Source organism: Azolla caroliniana, unplaced genomic scaffold (assembly GCF_043228905.1).
Source record: "Azolla caroliniana isolate FFs.n. ecotype wild unplaced genomic scaffold, voAzoCaro1.0.p SCAF_13, whole genome shotgun sequence".
Classification (NCBI taxonomy): Eukaryota; Viridiplantae; Streptophyta; class Polypodiopsida; order Salviniales; family Salviniaceae; genus Azolla; species Azolla caroliniana.
This window is the reverse complement of record NW_028230448.1, coordinates 4,757,306-4,777,093: the sequence shown is the minus strand read 5'-3', so window position 1 is coordinate 4,777,093 and position 19,788 is coordinate 4,757,306. Positions and strand designations below refer to the sequence as shown.

The following is a 19,788-nucleotide window of genomic DNA, read 5'->3' as shown; positions in this document are numbered from 1 at the left end:
AAGAGGGAGAGAAGTTGTTACATCAGGTTGTTAAGGCAACCGCTTTTCTCTCAGATCTTCCCTCACTTCTCTCCCTTAAGTACCCTTTTATTCCTCCCCATCTGCGTGGTCTTAAAGTGTCTATCTGTAAAATAATACGTGTGCGGAAGAGTACACGGTTCGGACGTACGACAGTTCGATAAAACTCAAAAATCATAGAGAAGGAGAGGGAGAGACAGAGTGAGCAGAAAATACAAAACTATATTCGAAACTAATTCTCTATATGTTCTTTGTACATATTTCATGCTCAATGAGCACCTTTTATACAAGCCCTGACTATCGGGCTAACACAAGTACTGACAGTACTTGACCGCTCATAAATGAGCCTTCTACACTAACTCCCAAAACTATTCCTTACGAGGAATAACGTTCTAACGGCCTTCCGGTTTAGACACCTTCACGGCCATATTTTGCGTACGGTTTTACGCACCCAATCTACACACTGGGTTACGCACCCAATGTTGAGCTTGTCTCTCAACACTCCCCCTCAAGCTCAACTTGAGGTTCCTATGCTTTTCCGGATCTTCGCTCCGACTTCTCTTGGCTTCACGCCTCGCTCGCGCTCCTCGACCCGTCCAATTCCACGCTCCTCGACCCTTTCAGTTGGCTTGTCTACTCATGTGGCCTTTCTCAGCTCCCTTGCTATCACGGTTTTGGCGCCTATTTCGCTACTCTTTTCTCCGCTTGGCCCTTAGTTGATTTGGCGTATCCAAATCGAACATTTCCAATTCATTCCCGCTTTCACTCGAATTGGTTGTCTCCAATTCGTCTTTTTTCTTTAGGCCCTTAACTACGTCTGACCATGTCTTAATCTTGGCCTTTACGCCTTTCTTGGCTTTGTTTCCCCTTTATTCGGCTATCTCCAGCTCTTCCTTCCGATTACGGCCCCGTTTTTTTTCTTCGGCTTCTTCAGCCGGCCCGAAATCGAATTCTTCATCTAATTTGACATTGCAGTTACTACCGCTCCTTTCACGCTCCTATTCTTATTCCTGTCTCCCCCTCAAGTTTGGCGTGTCGAGGTGACACAAACCCAACTCAATCGAGAAATGTCGTAACTTGTCGAGACTAAGGGGCTTGGTGAAGGTGTCGGCAATCTGCCGACCCGTTCGAACATACGGCAGTTCGACTTCACCAGAAAGGACACGCTCGTTGACAAAATGGTAGTGCACCTCAATGTGCTTAGTCTGAGTGTGCAATACAGGGTTTTTTAGAAGGTGGATGTTGTTGAGGTTGTTATAGTAGATCGTCGTTGGATCGGACACCTCTACGTGCAGATCCCGTAATAGCCGTTTGAGCCAAAATGACTTCGCACGTAGCGATAGTCGCCCCTCAATATTCAGCCTCAGTGCTCGATAGTGCTACTATTGGTTGCGTCTTACTACTCCACGTGATCACCGCTCTTCCCAATGAGAATGTGTATCCAGATGTGGATCTTCGATCATGGGCATTTCCGGCCTAGTCGCCATCCGTGTAGCCGACTAACTGCTCGGCTACGTCTATACGATACAACAGCACCATGTCTTTCAAGCCGCTCACATATCGTAATATCCTTTACGCGCATTGAAGGTGTTCGGTCGTGGGCTACGACATAACTTGACTGATCATTCCGACCGGATAGCTGAGGTCCGACCGAGTGATCGTCAAGTAGATGAGGCTTCCGACAATCTATCGAAACTATGTCATGTTGCACGCCTTTCCCGAATCTCGACGAAGCTTCACGTTGCTATCCAAAGGGGTTAAGATGGGCTTACAATCTGCCATCCCGAACTTGAAGAGCATATTCAGCGCGTAATGACGTTGACTGATCAATATGCCTTCGGGGGAATGGATCACTTCGAACGATGCCGCAAGTTGAGACTTTACGTGGCCGATTTCTTCCAGGTCGGCACCGGCGATGACTAAATCATCAACATAAAGTAAAAGACAAATTGGTCCATGTCGACCTTGTCGAACGAACAACGAGGAGTCCGACTTTGATGTCGTAAACCCCATTTTACGCAACCGTTCCAAGCTCGCAGGGCTTGCTTAAGTCCGTACAACGCCTTCTTCAATTGGCAAACTGTTGAATTGTTCTGTTCGGATAGAAATCTAGGGGGTTGTACCATGTACACTTGTTCCTCAAGAATACCTTGCAGGAACGCATTGTTTACAACCATCTGATGTAGATGTCATCCTTTCATCGATGTTATGGCTATAGTAGAACTCGCACGGTAGTCATCTTCGCGACTGGGGCGAAGGTCTCATCAGAATCTATGTCGTGCTTCTGCACGTAGCCTTTCGCAACCAAACGGGCCTTATATCAGTTACCGAACCATCGATGTTGTATTTCACCTTAAACACCCATCTACATCCCATCGGCTTTACACCCTTCGGTGTGTCAACCGGATCCCAAGTCTCATTGTCTATTAATGCGCACATCTCTTCCTCCATCGCGACATGCCAATTTGCGTCTTTCGCCGTTGTCGCGAAAATACGACGAGGATACGTGAACGTTGAGGCAAGACCCCGGGGCCTTTGACTAGAGGATATCAAAGTCGTGTATTTATGTACTAAGAATTAACCGAAATGAGAAAGATTAACAAATTTCATTAACAAGTAGAAAGAAAGATTACAATTAATCCCAAGATTGGGATTACAAAAAGTTTGCTAATGGAGATGGCTAGAGTAATTGATTAAAGGAAATTAAGATATGAATTCTATAGAAAATTAGGGTTTTTGGTTTTGATAAGAGATTATGGTTTTATGAGTTGAATAGCTTCCGTATGGAAATTTAGGGAAAGGAAATTAGGGTTTACTTGATAGATATGGCTTCCGTAAGGAAATTAGGGTTTACTTGAGAGATATGGCTTCCGTAAGGAAATTAGGGTTTACTTGAGAGATATGGCTTCGATAAGGAAATTAGGGTTTACTTGAGAGATATCTTCCGTAGAGAAGATTAGGGTTTTTGAGTGTTATGGCTTCCGTAGGGAATTTAGGGTTTATGAGAGTTATGGCTTCCCTAAGATAAGGGAGTTGAGAAGGAAAAGAAAAATAATATATGGAGAGAGCCCCCAAGTATAGGAAAAAAACAGAATATATATGGTGTTCCCCGTTGATCATATGCATGTCTACTTTTTGTTGCATGGCCTCTACTTTTAGTTGCAAGCTTCTTCTTTTAGTTGCATGCGACCATCCACATGACCTTTACTTTTTGCATGCACTCCAACCTTACTTGCTTGCGTCCACATGGCCTTTACTTTAGTTCTCTTCACTTTACTTTAGTTTGTTGCATGATCCAATCTTCCCTCCGTCCGCGTCCAACCTCGTCCGATAGCCGGTTCTGCCCGATCGCCGAATCCCTCGCCGGTCGGTTCCATTTTGCTTGCTGGCCAGTTCCAGTTCCGATTTTGCTTGCCGACCGATTCCGGTTCCGGTTTGATTGTCGGCCGGTTCCAGTTTTGCTTCTCGGCCGGTTCTGGTTCCGGTTTGCTTTCCGGTTCCGGTACCGGTTTTACTTACCGGCCGATTCCGGTTTTGCTTGCCAGCCGGTTCCAGTTCCGGTTTTGCTTGCATGCCGGTTCCAGTTTAGGGTACCGGTTCCGGTTCCGATTTTGCTTGCCGGCCGGTTCCAATTCTGGTTTTGCTTGCAGGCCAGTTCCAGTTCCAATTTTGCTTACCGGCCGGTTTCTGGTTTGCCTACCAGTTCCTGTTTTGCTTACCGGTCGATTCCGATTTTGCTTGCAGGCTGGTTCCGATTTTGCTTACCGACCTGTTTCCGATTTGCATACCTGCCGGTTTCTGGATTTGCTTACCGGAGCAGTTTCCAGATTTGCTTACCGGCCGGTTTACAAATTTATTTACCGACCGGTTTCTGGTTTTAGGGAATTTGGCCACCATCATCTATCAAGACAAAGTGGCCAAAGTGCTCTTAGCACAAATGAAAAATGAAGGAGCTCAAGATGCTTATATAGCCAGGGCCTTAACTTTCCTATCTATGTGGGATAGTTCTAATTTCCCTATCTTCTTAAACTTTATTTTCACATAACTTGATATGTATTTCTCCATTTTGTATATAGTAAAATATGTTTTGAAGCTCTTGAGTATATCCATCTTTCTATAGTAAGCTATTAATCTAATCTATAATAATTATTTCATCATTTTTTTACATAGTGTGTGAAGATTCACACGACATTGCTTCTGCGTAGCTCTTCGGCTCATGCACTTCCGCCACTCGTGTCATATACACGTAATGGTGCACCATGTATTCATTGTACCCGTACCTCTTTACGGGGTTCTTCAGGCAGGTAGATTAGCATAATTCGTGATTACCCGATTTCAGGGTCTTTTTAGCCAATTTCAAGCTCTTCTATGGAGATTCCTTTTCAATTGGTCCGAAATCGAACTCGCTCCGGTGTGACTCAGCGTTGCCAAAATCGTATTCCGACATTTTCTTCTTCCCTTTTTCTTTACACGTAAACCATCTCCTCGGCTCTTTACGGGGGGACAGCACGACCGAGTCTCCACTACTCGTCGGCTCTTCATTTGGTGGGCCATCTTGGCTCAACCCCTCATTCGGCCCACTTAGCCGAAATGAGATTGGACTCTCTATTAGAGCTCTGATTTCCTCATCACACATAGGCAACTCGGTCTTGCTAACCTCTTCTTCAAAATTCGGAATGGAGTCATCAAGGATTGGAGGCAAAGGCAAGTACCACGAAGCGGACTCGTCGAACATGACATCTCGGCTTACACAAACTTCCTTCATTTGGGGGTTATAGCACTTATACCCCTTTGGTTTGTCTGAATAGCTAACTAATATGCACTTTTCGGCTTTGGTGTCCAGCTTCCTCTGTTTCTCCTTCGACACATGCACGTACACGATGTTGCCGAAAATCCTCAAGTGTGCCAAGTTCGGCTTCTTGTCGTAATACAACTCGTGTGGCGAAACTCCTCCATTAGCAGAGGTCCAATTCTTCAAGTAAACAACCGTCTTTACAGCTTCAGCCCAGTAAAACTTCGGCATATGCTTCTCTTCAAGCATTGCCCTGGCGGCTTCTTCGATCGTCTGATTCTTCCGTTCGGCTACGCCGTTCTACTTCGGCATATATCTACACAAGAATTCGCATCGAATTCCCTCCTTCTGTAGATAACTCATGAACTGGTCGGAGAAGTACTCCTTCCCGCCATCGGACCGTAGGCACTTGATCTTTCGTCCAATTTCCCTTTTCGCAAGGTTCTTCACCTTCGGGAACCACGTGAAGACTTCACTCTTTTTCGCGATCAAGCATGCCTAGGTATGCCGAGTGAAGTCATCGATGAAGGTTACGAAATAACGGCTTCCACCGAGACTCACGTTCTGTGCCGGTCCCCACACATCCGAATGGATCAAATCTAGCAGATTTCGATTTCGATTACGCTCATTGGGGAATGGAAGTTGGTGCTGCTTCCCGAGTTGGCAGGCTTCGCAGACTTGGCCATTAAGGCCCCGAAATTTCGGCAAGCTGAAAACAACGTTCTTCGTCTGCATTTCATGAAGCCGTGGGAAGTTAACATGGCCGAACCGCTTGTGCCACAGGTCGATGTTCGACTCGACCTTCTATCCTCTAGCGAACAACGCGGTTCCGGCTTGATTGGTGTCGAGGATGAACATCCTCCCTTCACGGCGCCCTTGCGCAATAACTTGGCCTTCCTCTTCGATGTAGCACCCAAGGTGAGTGAATCAAACTTGCATCCCCTGGTCGACGATCTGACCGACCGACACCAAGTTCTTGGTTATTGTCGGGACGTGCAACAGGTTCATAAGTTTCCCTTACTGCACGATGTGGTTGAGAGGAACTTCTCCGACATGTTCGATGGTATGTGGAGTGTCGTCTCCCGTTTCGACCACTCCTTGTTTTTCCGGTTTCTCCAAGTACGAGAACCATTCCTCATGACTCGTCATATGATTTGACGCTCCAGAATCAACATACCACACCTCGGTCGATTTCAATGTGTTCACGACCATCGAATTGGCCATGTGCTTCATCACGAAGGATGGGCTCGATCCATTTTCGACTCGTTCGGAGCCTTCGGCGTAGTGCGATTGCTGACGCCTTCCTGCGTCTCTTCCGCCCGATTCGGCTTTGTCCGAATCGGCTCTCTTCTTCCAGCACTCGCTCTCCCTGTGTCCTTTCTTGCCACAGTACTAGCATTCTGTCGCGGCCTTCTCTTGCCGACTTCCGGCGCCGCTATGGCTCCCCTTGCTTCCGGAGGGGCCGGAATTGCTTCCGGCATTTCGATTATGCCACACGTTCTGCTCTTTTTGGCCGCCTTCATTGCACGCCGATCCACCTCGTCCGCCACGACTACGGGGCCTATCTTCCTCCATGTACAGCATCTTGATGTCGGTGTGCATACTCGTTGACGCACCCGCGTGATTTTCCTCCACGAGCAACATCGACTGAAGCTCGAAGAACGAAGGCGTAATCTCCCTTTTGCAGACTGCTGTTCAGAATGCTCTGAACTTTGATGCTAACCCTCCAAGAAAAACCTACACCATTTCGTCCTCCTCGATGTTCACGTTGACGGAGGCGAGGGAATCACAAATCTCCTTTATTTGGGTCGTGTAATCGGCCACAGACCGTTCTTTCTATCGGACATTGCTAAGCTCCTATCTGAGCTGCAGCTTCGTGGTCGTTGAGCTAGCGGCGAAAATCCTCTTGAGATTCGCCCACGCGTCCTTTGGCGTCTTAGCATCCCAAATGTAGCTCAAGAGCTGGTCACTCACACAAGACGCAAAGCAGTAAAGAACTCTACTTGCCATTTGTTCCCAAGCCGGAAAGTCTCTGTGTGTCGATTCGGGTGTTGCATCATTAGCTCCTTCAACATAACTCTAGTAACCATGACCAAGCAAACACTGGTGCATCTTGTACGACCAAGATGCGTAGTTGCTCCTGTCGAGCTTCTCAGTTGGTAGCGAGCTTCCCATTCCTCTGTCAGGAATAGTACTAAAACAGAGATGGAATTAGTACTAAGAGGACGAGACTGCGTAAGATTCCCGAGAGAGGAAGTGAGAAGAGGAGAGAGAGAGAGATAGCGAGAATGAGAGAGATGATGACAGCAGCTATATATTATGTGAAAAGATAAGTACAAGCGGCTAAGAGGCTTAAGACTGGCGTTGAACCAATTTGGTTCAAAACAATGCCTTGTGCCTCCTTTTATAGTGTTTTTAGGAATAATCTTGAAGCTTCTAGAATGTTCCAGAGAGATCTGGAATATACATCAATTTTCTATGATAAAGTATAAATGAAAATAATATCCTACAAAATACAATTCCTAATCTAATGGTAAGAGCTCGACCCATGTAGCATAAAGTCATGGGTTCGAGTCTTGCCATGACACTATCTCCCCCTTAAAGACGACGAGTGGAACGAGTCGGCGCTAACTGCGGACCGGGTTTGTCCGGATACTTTCGGTGGAAATCAGCAAGAAGATCTTGTGCATTGGCAACATTCTCGACGGGTTCCCAAGTACGTTCGCTCGGACTATAACCGAGCCAATCGACCAAGTAATAAAGTTTGTTGCGAACAAGTTTGGAATCGAGGATGGCAGCAACTTCATACTCCGGGCCGGCGTCCAACTCCAGCGGGGGCGGCGGTGGTGTCACACGATCGGGAATGGTGTTTGCTTTATAAGGTTCAAGAAGAGAACAATGGAAAACCGGATGTATCTGAAGCTGCGGAGGGAGATCCAGGCGGAAGGTGACATCATTAATCTTCCCCGTAATACGGAAAGGACCGAGTCGTCGATAATCCAACTTGTCGCACGGTCGAGTAGTCTTGATGTGACGACGTAAGAGCCATACTCGATCTCCGATGGCAAAAGAGGAGGGAATCCGATGACGATCCGCATAAGTCTTCTGTGTGTGTTGAGCATGACGAAGGTGAGTAGAGAGATCCATCTGGATCTTGCGTAGCCTCTCCAAATGGTCCTCGGCACGAGGGTTGGTAGGTAGCTCCGGAGTGTCGATCACCGACCAGCGAGGATGGAAACCGGTATAAGCGAGAAATGGGGAGACCCGAGTCGAGGAGTGAATAGCATTATTATACGCAAACTCCGCAAAGTGGAGAATCTCGGCCCAATCGTCCTGTTGATAACTCAGGAAACACCGGAGATATTGCTCCAACGTTTGGTTTGTTCGTTCCGCTTGTCCGTCAGTTTGAGGATGGTAGCCGGAGGAGAGGTTGCAGGAGACCTTGAGCATCCTGAAGAGATGCTGCCAAAATTTGGAGACAAATTGCGGGCCTCGGTCACTGATAATACTGTCTGGTAGGCCATGATGCCGAAATACCTCACGCATAACAAGAGCGGCGGTTTCCTCGCTAGTGATGGCTTTAGTACATGGCACAAAATGTGCCATCTTCGTATATCGATCGACGACGGTTAGGATAGCATCGAACCCCTTCGAGACCGGCAGATCTGTAATAAAATCAAGACAAATAGACTGCCATGGCTTACTTGGAATTGGTAAAGGTTCCAACAAGCCATATGGATGGTGTCGTGGCATCTTTGCTCGGCAGCAAGCATCACAGGTCCGAACGTAGTCGTCGACAAAACGGCGCATGTGGGGCCACCAAAAAGATCGTTGCACTAACTCCAACGTCTTGGTACTACCGAAATGTCCCGCCGTATGGGTGTCGTGACAATGTTGGACGATTTGAAGGCGACAGGAGCAATCGGGGACATATACGCGCTTTTTAAAGAATAACAAACCATCATGATATTCGAATTGTCAGTAGTCAATACCTGGTTGTTGAGACTGAGAACAGGATGCCCGAGAAGTATCAATGTGCGCCAGGATGTCTTGAGCAAAACTATCCGTCTTCAAGGTTGCACGTATGTCATCGGTAATCCGTGAATCCATCGGGGTGTGAAAAATCCGCGTCGTGTGCAATCGTGTTGGTCCCAAGATTACTTGCTTTTGATTATCAAATGTTGCGTCACTAGGACGAGGTGCAAGATCTGAACGCCGTGATAGTGCATCTGCTTTTCCTTGTTGCTTCCCCGGTCGATATGTGATTTCGAAGTTGAAACGCGTGAGGAATTGCGCCCACCGAGCTTGCCGTCGATTTAGTACGCGAGCGTTCTGAAAATAAGCAAGATTTTTATGATCGCTAAAGACAATGACCTGATGTGGAGAGCCCTCTAAGAAATGCCGCCATTGTACAAATGAATCCATGATGGCTAATAACTCATTGTCATGTATTTCGTAGTTGATTTCTGCGACATTGAATTTGCGCGAATGGAAAGCCACCGGATGCAACTCTTCTTTATCGCCTTGTTGAGAAAGGATGCTACCGAGGGCGAAATCTGATGCGTCGGCCTCCATGATGAATGGTTTGCTTGTATCCACATGAGCTAGAATCGGTGCTGATGTAAAGGCTTTCTTAAGATGCCGAAAAGCCATATCTGCTTCGATGGACCAAAGAAATGCTTGGCCCTTCTTCGTAAGTTGTGTGAGAGGTAAAATAATCTTCGAGTAATCCTGTATAAACTTACGGTAGAAGTTAGCAAAGCCTAGAAAACATTGTACATCTCGTACCGACCGTGGAATTTGCCACTCTAGTACAGTTTGGATTTTAGCTGGATCCATGGCGATGCCCTTTGAGGAGATGACGTAGCCTAGAAATTCCACTTGCTTGCAGTCAAAGCTACATTTCTCTAGCTTGGCATAAAGACCATTCTCGCGGAGTCGCTTTAGTACTAATAGTACATGAGAATCGTGCTCTTCCTGGGTCTTCGAATAAATCAACAGATCATCCAGATAAATGATCAAACAGATATCCAAGAGGTCTCTGAATATATCATTTGCCATGTGTTGGAAGACTGCGGGTGCATTGGTTAGGCCAAACGGCATAACAGTATACTCGAAATGCCCATACCGCGTGCGAAAAGCGGTCTTCCACTCATCTCCCGGTCGGATCCGCACGAGATTATACGCTCTTCGTAGGTCGATTTTAGTAAAAAACTTGGCACCATTAACTCGCTCTAAAAGACTTGATATAAGAGGAAGTGCATACCTATTCCGGATGGTGACTTTATTCAATCCGCGGTAATCAACGACAAGACGAAGTGAGCCATCTTTCTTCTTGACAAAGAAGATGGGTGCACCGGCCGGAGATTTCGAATGACGGATGAACCCGCTTGCCAAGTTCTCCTCTATGTAGGCTCGAAGGACTTCTAACTCGGTGGGTGACAAGTTGTAAATTGGTCCCCATGGTGGCTCGGTTCCTGGTTGTAAATCGATGGGACAGTCATAGGGACGGTGATGAGGAAGGGTACCGGCTTTTACCTTGTCAAATACATCGGCACAAGGATGATATTTTGCCGGAAGTTGTATTGAGGAGTCCTTCTTAATAGTGCTAGAAGGATGTACTGATATGGCAAATAGGAACATTGCCTCCTTGGGTCCTTCTTCGCGTAGTTGATGGAGTGAAATGGTCGAAACTCGGTGAGTTGATTCTTGGGGTGGTCGATATTGGACTTCTCTTGTTCTCCAATCTATGGCTGGATTATGTAATTCAAGCCAAGGTAATCCTAGGACAATGGGATGCTCTGGACTACTAATTATATTAAATGATATTATACACACAAAACTACCTAGGACAACTTGAATGGGTTCTGATTCTTCTACAATATTCCCGGAAGCAATGGGACGACCATCAATGACCACTACAGATGCGGGACGAGGAAGTTTTCTTAAGGATATCTGAGAAGCTTGGGCAAAATTTCGATCCATGAAACAGGAATTAGCTCCGGAATTTAAAAGTGCTAGGACGGGTACTGGGGGAGTACTTTTAGTACTAACAATGACTTGGGCTAGGAACACATTGCTAACTTGCTTGGAAGGAATGGAACCACTAATGGGCTGTACAGAGCTAGGGCTGCTGTCCAACCAAATGGCTCCTATTTTGGCTGGACTCAATCGTTTAACTCTTCATCTAATTGACTAAGGATTTCAAATTTATTTGAGATACTTGGGCTATTAGTACTATGAATACTATCTGACCCTCTATTAGTACTATTAATACTATCAGACACTCCAAAGGGAAGAATTGACTCGGGTTTAGTACAGGCGACGATTTGATTTACCTGTCTTCTTGGCCTATGGGGACAATTGATGGCGATATGTCCTGGTCCACCGCAATAAAGACATGATCGATTGGCACGTCGTCATTGCTTTTCTTCTTCCGATAACGGGCCGCGTCGACGCATGGTATCGATCTCCATCGGTGTCGAAGTATTTGCTTGAGGTGTGTCTCGTGCAAACGGTTTAGCCACGACTACGGCGTAAGTGGGCTCTGGCCTAGAGCGTGGTATCTGTAATTGACGTTCTGAACGCCGTTCAAAAAGGCGGTTGTCACATCGAACTGCTCGACTGATTGCCTCCGTAAGAGACTTTGGTTCTTCGGGGAAAGTTAGAAGTAGATCTTTGACATCGTTTCGCAAGCCATAGCGAAACTGCTCCATTAGTGCTTGATCATCCCAGGGTATATCTGAAGCAAGTAGGCGGAAATCCGCCGCGTAGGCAGAGGCTGGACGATCGCCTTGACGCAATCGCCGGATCTTGTTGATCGCCATCCTGATGCTGTCGGTGTCTCCAAAGCAGGCTTTAAACTCACCAATAAAATCTTCAAAGTTATTAAGTAAGGGTGATTGTTTTTCTAGAAGCGGAGCAAACCATGCCAAGGCTGAGCCGCTAAGTAGCGTGCCTATTAGGCCGACTCGAGATGCATCAGTGGGATATCGGGAAGGATGCATCTGGATGACTAAGCGTACCTGATTAAGGAATCCCCGGAATTGCGAACGCGTTCCATCAAATTTCACAGGAAGTCCAATCTTGGGCTCTTTATGAAATCCTTGAGGACTGGATCCTTGTTGTTGCAACGCTGCTTCGAGTTGTTGTACCCGTAACGCTAACTCCCCATGTTGTTGTTGCGTTTGTTGTTTTTCTAGAGCGATTTGTTGCAGATCCCCTATCAGCCGTTGGTTTTCTTGTTCCAGGGCAACAAACTTTTCTTTTAGGCACTGTAGCTCGGAGAAAACGGATTGGTATTCTTGGGCGCTAACAATAGCCATAGTATAGGGAAAATGTTAGGAGGATGAGGGAGAGTGACAAGTAGGCTAGAGGAGAAATTGGTTCAAACTGTCAGGAATAGTACTAAAACAGAGATGGAATTAGTACTAAGAACAACAGTACTATTAGTACTAAGAGGACGGGACTGCGTAAGATTCCCGAGAGAGGAAGTGAGAAGAGGAGAGAGAGAGAGATAGCGAGAATGAGAGAGATGATGACAGCAGCTATATATTATGTGAAAAGATAAGTACAAGCGGCTAAGAGGCTTAAGACTGGCGTTGAACCAATTTGGTTCAAAACAATGCCTTGTGCCTCCTTTTATAGTGTTTTTAGGAATAATCTTGAAGCTTCTAGAATGTTCCAGAGAGATTTGGAATATACATCAATTTTCTATGATAAAGTATAAATGAAAATAATATCCTACAAAATACAATTCCTAATCTAATGGTAAGAGCTCGACCCATGTAGCATAAAGTCATGGGTTCGAGTCTTGCCATGACATCCTCTATCCATATTGTTGTCTTATCCTTTTTGAAAACAACAGCTTAACTTTGTCTTTATCGCAGGCTTTTATGTCGGCTGTAGAGGAGTCTCAACCCTCGCGCTCTGATACCATGTAAAAGAATACGTGTGCGGAAGCGTATGCGTAGGAGCATAGAGTACATGGTTCGAAAGTATGACAGTTCAATAAAACGCAAAAATCACAGAGAAGGAGAGGGAGAGACAAAGTGAGCAGAAAATACAAAACTATATTCGAAAATAATTCTCTATATGTTCTCTGTACATATTTCATGCTCAATGAGCACCTTCTATACAAGCCCTAACTATCGGGTTGACACAAATACTGACAATACTTGACCGCTCATAAATGAGCCTTCTACACTAACTCCCAAAACTATTCCTTACGAGGAATAACGTTCTAACGGCCTTTCGGTTTAAACACCGCCATAGCCATATTTTGCGTACGATTTTACGCACCCAGTCTACACACTGGGTTACGCACCCAATGTTGAGCTTGCCTCTCAACACTATCAAATCACTCCTACCTAATATTTCTCAATACTCCACTATTACTATGTTATTTACACATCTTTGTACACTAAGACCTATTTCGTGTGCATCTGTGCTCACCCCCGTTCACGCGCATCCGGCTCCGTTTTCCTCCTATGGCCGGAATCCTTAATGACAACGTGAGCTTGCAGGTTCAATGCTCGCCTACTATGTATTTTATGTCACTGTATCGTGACACATGTCCTCTCTTACCCATGAAATATCTATTTTTGCTTAATTTATCTCTTCATATAATATATAATATATAATATTATCATAGTGTTTTGTTAAAATGAACTTTATGTATATTACAAGTATGGCCTAAACACTATCAAGATTCATTTTATTTTAGCCATGTATGTATCTTATTTTGGATTTTTAATGTTAAGCATTCCTACTTCACGACAACTTCCATCGCAAGAGGCGACGTGGCCATCGATCGTTGATACATTGCACCAAAAATCGAGGATTTCTCCCTTAAACTCCACTCTAGAACTTATCTTCTCCAATTATTCTTTCTTCATCATCATCATCTTCTTCTTCTTCTTCTTCTTCTTCTCCGCATACTATCTTCTTCTTCATGAAATTTAGGGTTTATAGGTCATGATTAATTTTTTAAATTTACCGCCATTGTATAAACTATTCCAAACCTTGTAAGCTCTACTTTATAAAGGGAATTTCATTCATAATCCAATGTTTTCAGCCTATAATTTGGACAATCTAGACTTAATATTATAAAACTCATTCGTAACCTCAAGTTCTTTGAGTTAATTGTGTGTTAATCTAGTGCAAAATTCACTGGTCGGATTGCTGCAACCTTCGACTCTGAGGATCATTTGAGTCTGGAGAGCCTTCGACTATCAAGAATCTTCGACTCTAGGTTACACTCGACTCTTACTAATCTTCAACTCTGGATACATTCGACTCTAACTAATCTTCCACTTTGTAGAGTGTTCAAATCTGACCTACCTACAACTCTGTAGAGCCATCGACTCTAATCTAGCTTCAACTCTACAAAGCCTTCAACTCTAATATACCTTTGACTTTATAAAGCATTTGACTCTAACTTTCCTTCAACACTAAAGAGCCTTGGACTTTGATCTAGCTTCGACTCTATACAACATTCAACTTTGACTTACTTTTGATTCTGCAGAGCCTTCAAGTCTAACGATCTTTTGACCCTTAGGAGCTTTCGACCTTGATGAGCCTTCGTGTTTAACAATCTTTCAACGCCTAGGAGCTTTAGACTCTGACAAACCTTTGATTCTAACAAGCCTTCGAGTCATTCATCCTCTCTTGTTCAAGCCCACAATGGTCCCACTTGAGAAGCATACGTATGCGCGTAACTTTGCGACACTGCATTGAAAATTCTCTTGGCTTTCGACTTTGAGGGAGTCTCGGCATGGTTAGGCCTTACCATAAGGAATTGGATTGAATTCCTCTCATCTGGCTCTTGACCTATAAATATGCCAACCCATTTTCAAGCACCTTCTTCTCAATGTGAGCCACCATTATGTATGGTTCACACAATATGATGTGGTGACAATATATCTCTTGTACAAAGAAGTGTTGGTTGATCTCCGCATCCTTTACCTTCACCCGAATGTTTGGGCAAGCCCTATGTAGCTCTTCGGTTGCTCAGGTTGCTACTCTAATCTTCAAGCCATGCTTCGTCTTGATCAGACACTTCCCTTTCTTGTAGAAGGCCACGGACATTCAATTGATTTTGAATCCATGGTCTATCAGTGCTATCACCGGCCCTTTAACATCTCCAATCCTTACCCACCGGCTGCTATCACTTTTCCTAATTTCATAATCATTATGAGCTATGTACTTTAGGATTTGGATTGGCTACTACCAATTTTCCCAGTTTCTTCATACCATATTGTATAGGAAGCCAACTAATCCCAAATCGGGCTTTGTTTCTTGAAAGTCTATTTGAAACTTAGGTAATGATTTCCAAACAATAACATGAACCAAATTGTAATTGGAAAAGATTGAAGACGACACAAAAGTCCATCCATCCCATTGGGAAAAAAAAAACCTTGGGCTTTTGTATATAGCTTCAAGCCTACTTTTTCCACTATAACATTAACTCACTTGCAAAACCACTCTACCAATGATATTGTTCTTGTACGAGAATGGAATTAATACCTGTATCGTAAAACATAAAGAAGACTTTGAAGATGTCCTTTTCTGGAATCTCCACCTTTATAGTATCCATGAACTTTGCATCACGAATAATTATATCATCCTTATGTAGCAGAACATCCTTTATTAGTTCATGGTTTCACAAGCCCCATGGTGCGTTTCATTGAAGAATGCTATGCAAAAACCTAATTAATTATGTCACATCATGTGTAGCTTGCCCAAATCAAAGTTCATATGGGAGGATTATGAGTGGAACTGCGGAGAACTTTCTCCCTCTTGCTTTTATGTTTTAAAAACACGGAAAGTCTATCTATTTTCATGATTTGTGTACGTGTATGAATGAGTCTACATTTCTCATAGCTCATTTCACATGAGCTAAGAGCCTTTTGGTTATATATGTTATATTCTTTGTCTCGTTCTCTCTCCTAATATACATACATATATGGGAAAATAATAAAATATTTTAAATTGATTTTTCTTTTCCCAAAAACAAAACTCTTTCCATTGGTTATAAAAATATTTTAGTTTTAGTTGTAGGAGTCCATATGGGACAATCAATAATAAACTAAAATTGTCTTTTTAAAGTGTCTTGCTCTACCAATCTAGAAGGTCGTGGGTTCAAATAACAATAAAAAAATTCCACACACTTTCTCTTTAACGCATTCCACTTTTGATTGTAGAATAGAACAATTCCTCTTCTAGTTCACGACCCATCTCCTTCGTTCTGGCTCTCTCTTATTACTCTTCTGTTTCTTTCCCACCGCCTCCTCATACACGACCATGATCAGTCGCCCAACACGACCCATCCTTCTCACCCTCGTTACCATCATGGCCACCATCGCCGCCCAACCCTCCTCCTCCTCAGCCCAGCAGCAGAAGACCATCTTCACCTTCAATGGTTTCGACAGAGCAGCAACATACCACATAACCATGGATGGGATAGCAGAGATACGCCCCCACACCACATTCATACAGCTAACAAACACATCCTCAAGGCAATTCGGTAGGGCATTCTACTCCTCCCCCATCACAATCAAGAAGCCCAATGCTTCTTCTTCTTCTTCTTCTTCTTCGATGGACCTCGTCTCGTCGTTTAGCACGACTTTCGTGTTCTGCATCTCTCCTCTCTTGGATGACTTCGGCGGACATGGCATGGCCTTCGTCATGGCCCCTTCCTTGGATGCCCACTCCGTCTTCCCTAGCCAATTCTTGGGGCTCCTCAACTCGAGCGACATCGGGAACACTTCCAACCACCTCTTCGCCATCGAATTCGACACCGTCCAAGACCTCGAGTTTGACGACATCAACGATAACCATGTCGGCATCAATGTGAACAGTATGGCGTCGATCAATGCTAGCGAGGCCGCGTATTGGGTGAATGAGACAGTCAAGAAAGGTATCCATCTGAAGGGTGGGCAATTTATCCAAGCATGGGTGGATTATGATGGCTTGAATCACATGCTTAATGTGAGTATTGTGCCCGTGGGGCTGGCTAAGCCATCCATACCCCTTCTCTCCACACATCTTGACCTCTCACAAGTCCTCCTACCCCAGACCTTTGTCGGATTCTCTGGCGCCACCGGACTCATCTCGGGAACCCATCGGCTTCTCTCGTGGAGCTTCAATAGCGATGGCACGACCCCACCCCTAGACCTCTCCTTACTCCCAGTCGTCTTCCCCACCCCCACACTCGTCTCGTCCACGCCTTTCAAAGTCGGTATAAGTATCGGTAGTGCCGTCGCGTTCCTCATCATTTGTGCCTTGGGTGTCTTGTACAAGAAGCGGCGACGAGAAGTTATCGAGGGATGGGAGCTCGAGTTCGGAGCTGGGTTGCATAGATATGGCTATCACGAGCTTAGTAAAGCGACCCACAACTTCCACGACAAGCAATTGCTAGGGGTTGGCGGTTTCGGCCGGGTGTTCCAGGGAGTGTTGCCCAAGTCCGGCATCAAAGTTGCCGTGAAAAGGCTATCTAGAGGGTCCAACCAAGGGGAGAGAGAGTTCATCGCGGAAATGGCAAGTATGGGGCGGTTACGACACCGAAACCTTGTACAACTCCTTGGGTGGAGTCGATGCAACGGTGAACTACTACTAGTATATGACTATATGTGTAATGGTAGCTTATACAATAAGTTGTTCTCGGGGAGCAACACATGTCGTCTCGGCTGGGAGCAAAGGCTTACAATCGTGAGAGGAGTTGCGGAAGGGATGTTGTACTTGCACGAGGGTTGGGAACAACAAGTGTTGCATCGAGACATCAAGGCTAGCAATGTGCTCTTGGATGTTGATATGAACGCGAAGCTTGGGGATTTCGGGCTTGCAAGACTTTATGAGCATGGACAACATCCATATACAACAAAGGTTGTTGGGACATTGGGCTACCTAGCACCCGAGTTTGCGAGGACGGGCAAAGCTACAACAAGTACCGACGTTTATAGCTTCAGTGTTTTGCTTCTTGAAGTGATGACAGGGCTACGGGCAATCCAACACACGGAGAAAGGAGAAGACTTTCCTCTCGTGGATTTAGTTTGGGGTTTGTACACAAAGGGAGCGATACTCGAGATCGTTGATCCGAGACTCGATGGGTTATTCGATCCTGTACAAATGGAAAAGGTGCTTGTGTTGGGGCTTTTGTGTGCGCATCCCAATCCTACAAGGAGGCCGTCAATGCGGCAAGTGGTGCAAATCTTGGGCAATGAGGCAAAGCTACCTCTTTTAACTTCTCTAGAATACCCAAACTTTACCTTGGGAAATTGGTTTCATACTAAAGACAATGAGGCCATGGATTACACATGTGTAAGTCCTAGGTAAAATATTGTGCATGAATTGGGTTGGGTTCCACGTTTATAGAAAAAACAAGGACTTTGTCATTGCCAAAATATGTTTTGCTTCAAAGAAAGTCTTTCGTTTTTTAGAATATATATTTTTTCATCTCTAAAGATTATATTCCTTTTAGTTGTACCAATGACAATGGTATGACATCAAATGAACTCTAATAAGATAATGGACATTTACTATATAAGAAAAGACCTAAAAAATGGAACCTCATAGGGCAAGAGAACAAGAAAGAGAGAGAGAGAGAGATGATGATGATGGGGATAAAGATGCATTGTGGTCCTTGTGAGGGCATTATATGCCATAACCTTAGAGATGTTGAGAACCTTACTATTCTCATTTGGTTGTGTGTCAAATGTGGAGATGAATGGTAGATCACCTTCTTTCAGCATGTGTTTTCGGAAAATCGAGTGTATAGTAATGTCTTCTATCTCTCAAGTGCCCCAACCATCTTCCAACACATGAGAAATGTCATTTTTGGGAGTACATCAATGGTATTTGGTTTTTTTTGTGAACGGCTTGCGCATGCTATGGTATTCAATTATTGAAAATCAATACCTCAAAGATTAAATATAACATTTATGACAAGGAAGTTGCTACCATCATCTTTATGTTTACTTTGTGGCCACCTGAGTTTACATAAATGTTTTGACAAACCATAGAAAACTCTTGTATTTCCCTACTACTTGCACGTCAAATCACATTGCATTTCCTTGTTATGATTTGCAGCATTGAGACTTGTACCAACAAGATCAACTCCTTTTTAAACGTAACCAAGTCATAACCTTAACATACATACATCCTCCCTCCCTATGAATGACTCACTCTCATACAAATTCTAAGTTTGTCCTCACAAGATGACATGACCATAGATAACATCCAAATATAAAAAAATGTTGTCAAAGCGGTAGCCTAGCCAACTTGTTTGTCCAAATTCATGAGAACAAGCAAAGCTACCTCCATTAAGCTCTCTTGAAGGTTTGAACTTTTCCTATGAATTTTCAACCTTTGAATGCCAACTTCATGTTAAAGAATTCTACAAATTCATAGAATATTATGGATAGCAAAGCACATATAAGTGCTACATAAGATGGTGTGCATGCATTGATGCATATTGGAGTAAAGTATGAAACGATTTGTGTTTGGCTTGTAAAATAAAACATAGACTTTTGGTGCACAAGAACATAGTATTTGGTTTCTTTTTTCTTTTAAAATATATATTTTTTCTGAATTTAACTCTATGGGTCAAATATTGACGATTCTTAACAACATACACCCACTATGAATGAATCAGTGTAATATGCATGCGAAGTTCAACGTTACTAGACAACATGAGCAGGGCCTGAATTTGACAGGTTGGTCTTTAAGTTTTTTGACGGGCATTTTTTAAAGATGTATGTCATATGACATGAGAGTGCAAAAACTAATATGTCATTTGACGAACAAGTTTTAATATGTAATGAAAAGCTCTATATGATGCTTCATTATTATACATTTTATTACTATAGAAAATACACAAAGATAAACAAATAAACATAACTACATGACAAAGATAATGAAATCATACAAAAAAAATGATACAAATTGAATACTTAATCATCATATATTTCTTAAAGCCC

At 44.1% G+C, this 19,788-nt stretch overlaps 1 protein-coding gene across 1 annotated transcript; it reads left to right on the top strand.

The window, feature by feature from the left end:
- Positions 1–16,207: 16,207 nt before the first annotated feature.
- LOC147855998 (L-type lectin-domain containing receptor kinase S.4-like) lies at positions 16,208–18,361 on the top strand. The gene has a single exon (XM_087329874.1). It carries the CDS (start codon positions 16,265–16,267, stop codon positions 18,143–18,145), a length of 1,881 nt encoding a protein of 626 aa, XP_087186000.1. The 5' UTR covers positions 16,208–16,264; the 3' UTR covers positions 18,146–18,361.
- Positions 18,362–19,788: the final 1,427 nt, after the last annotated feature.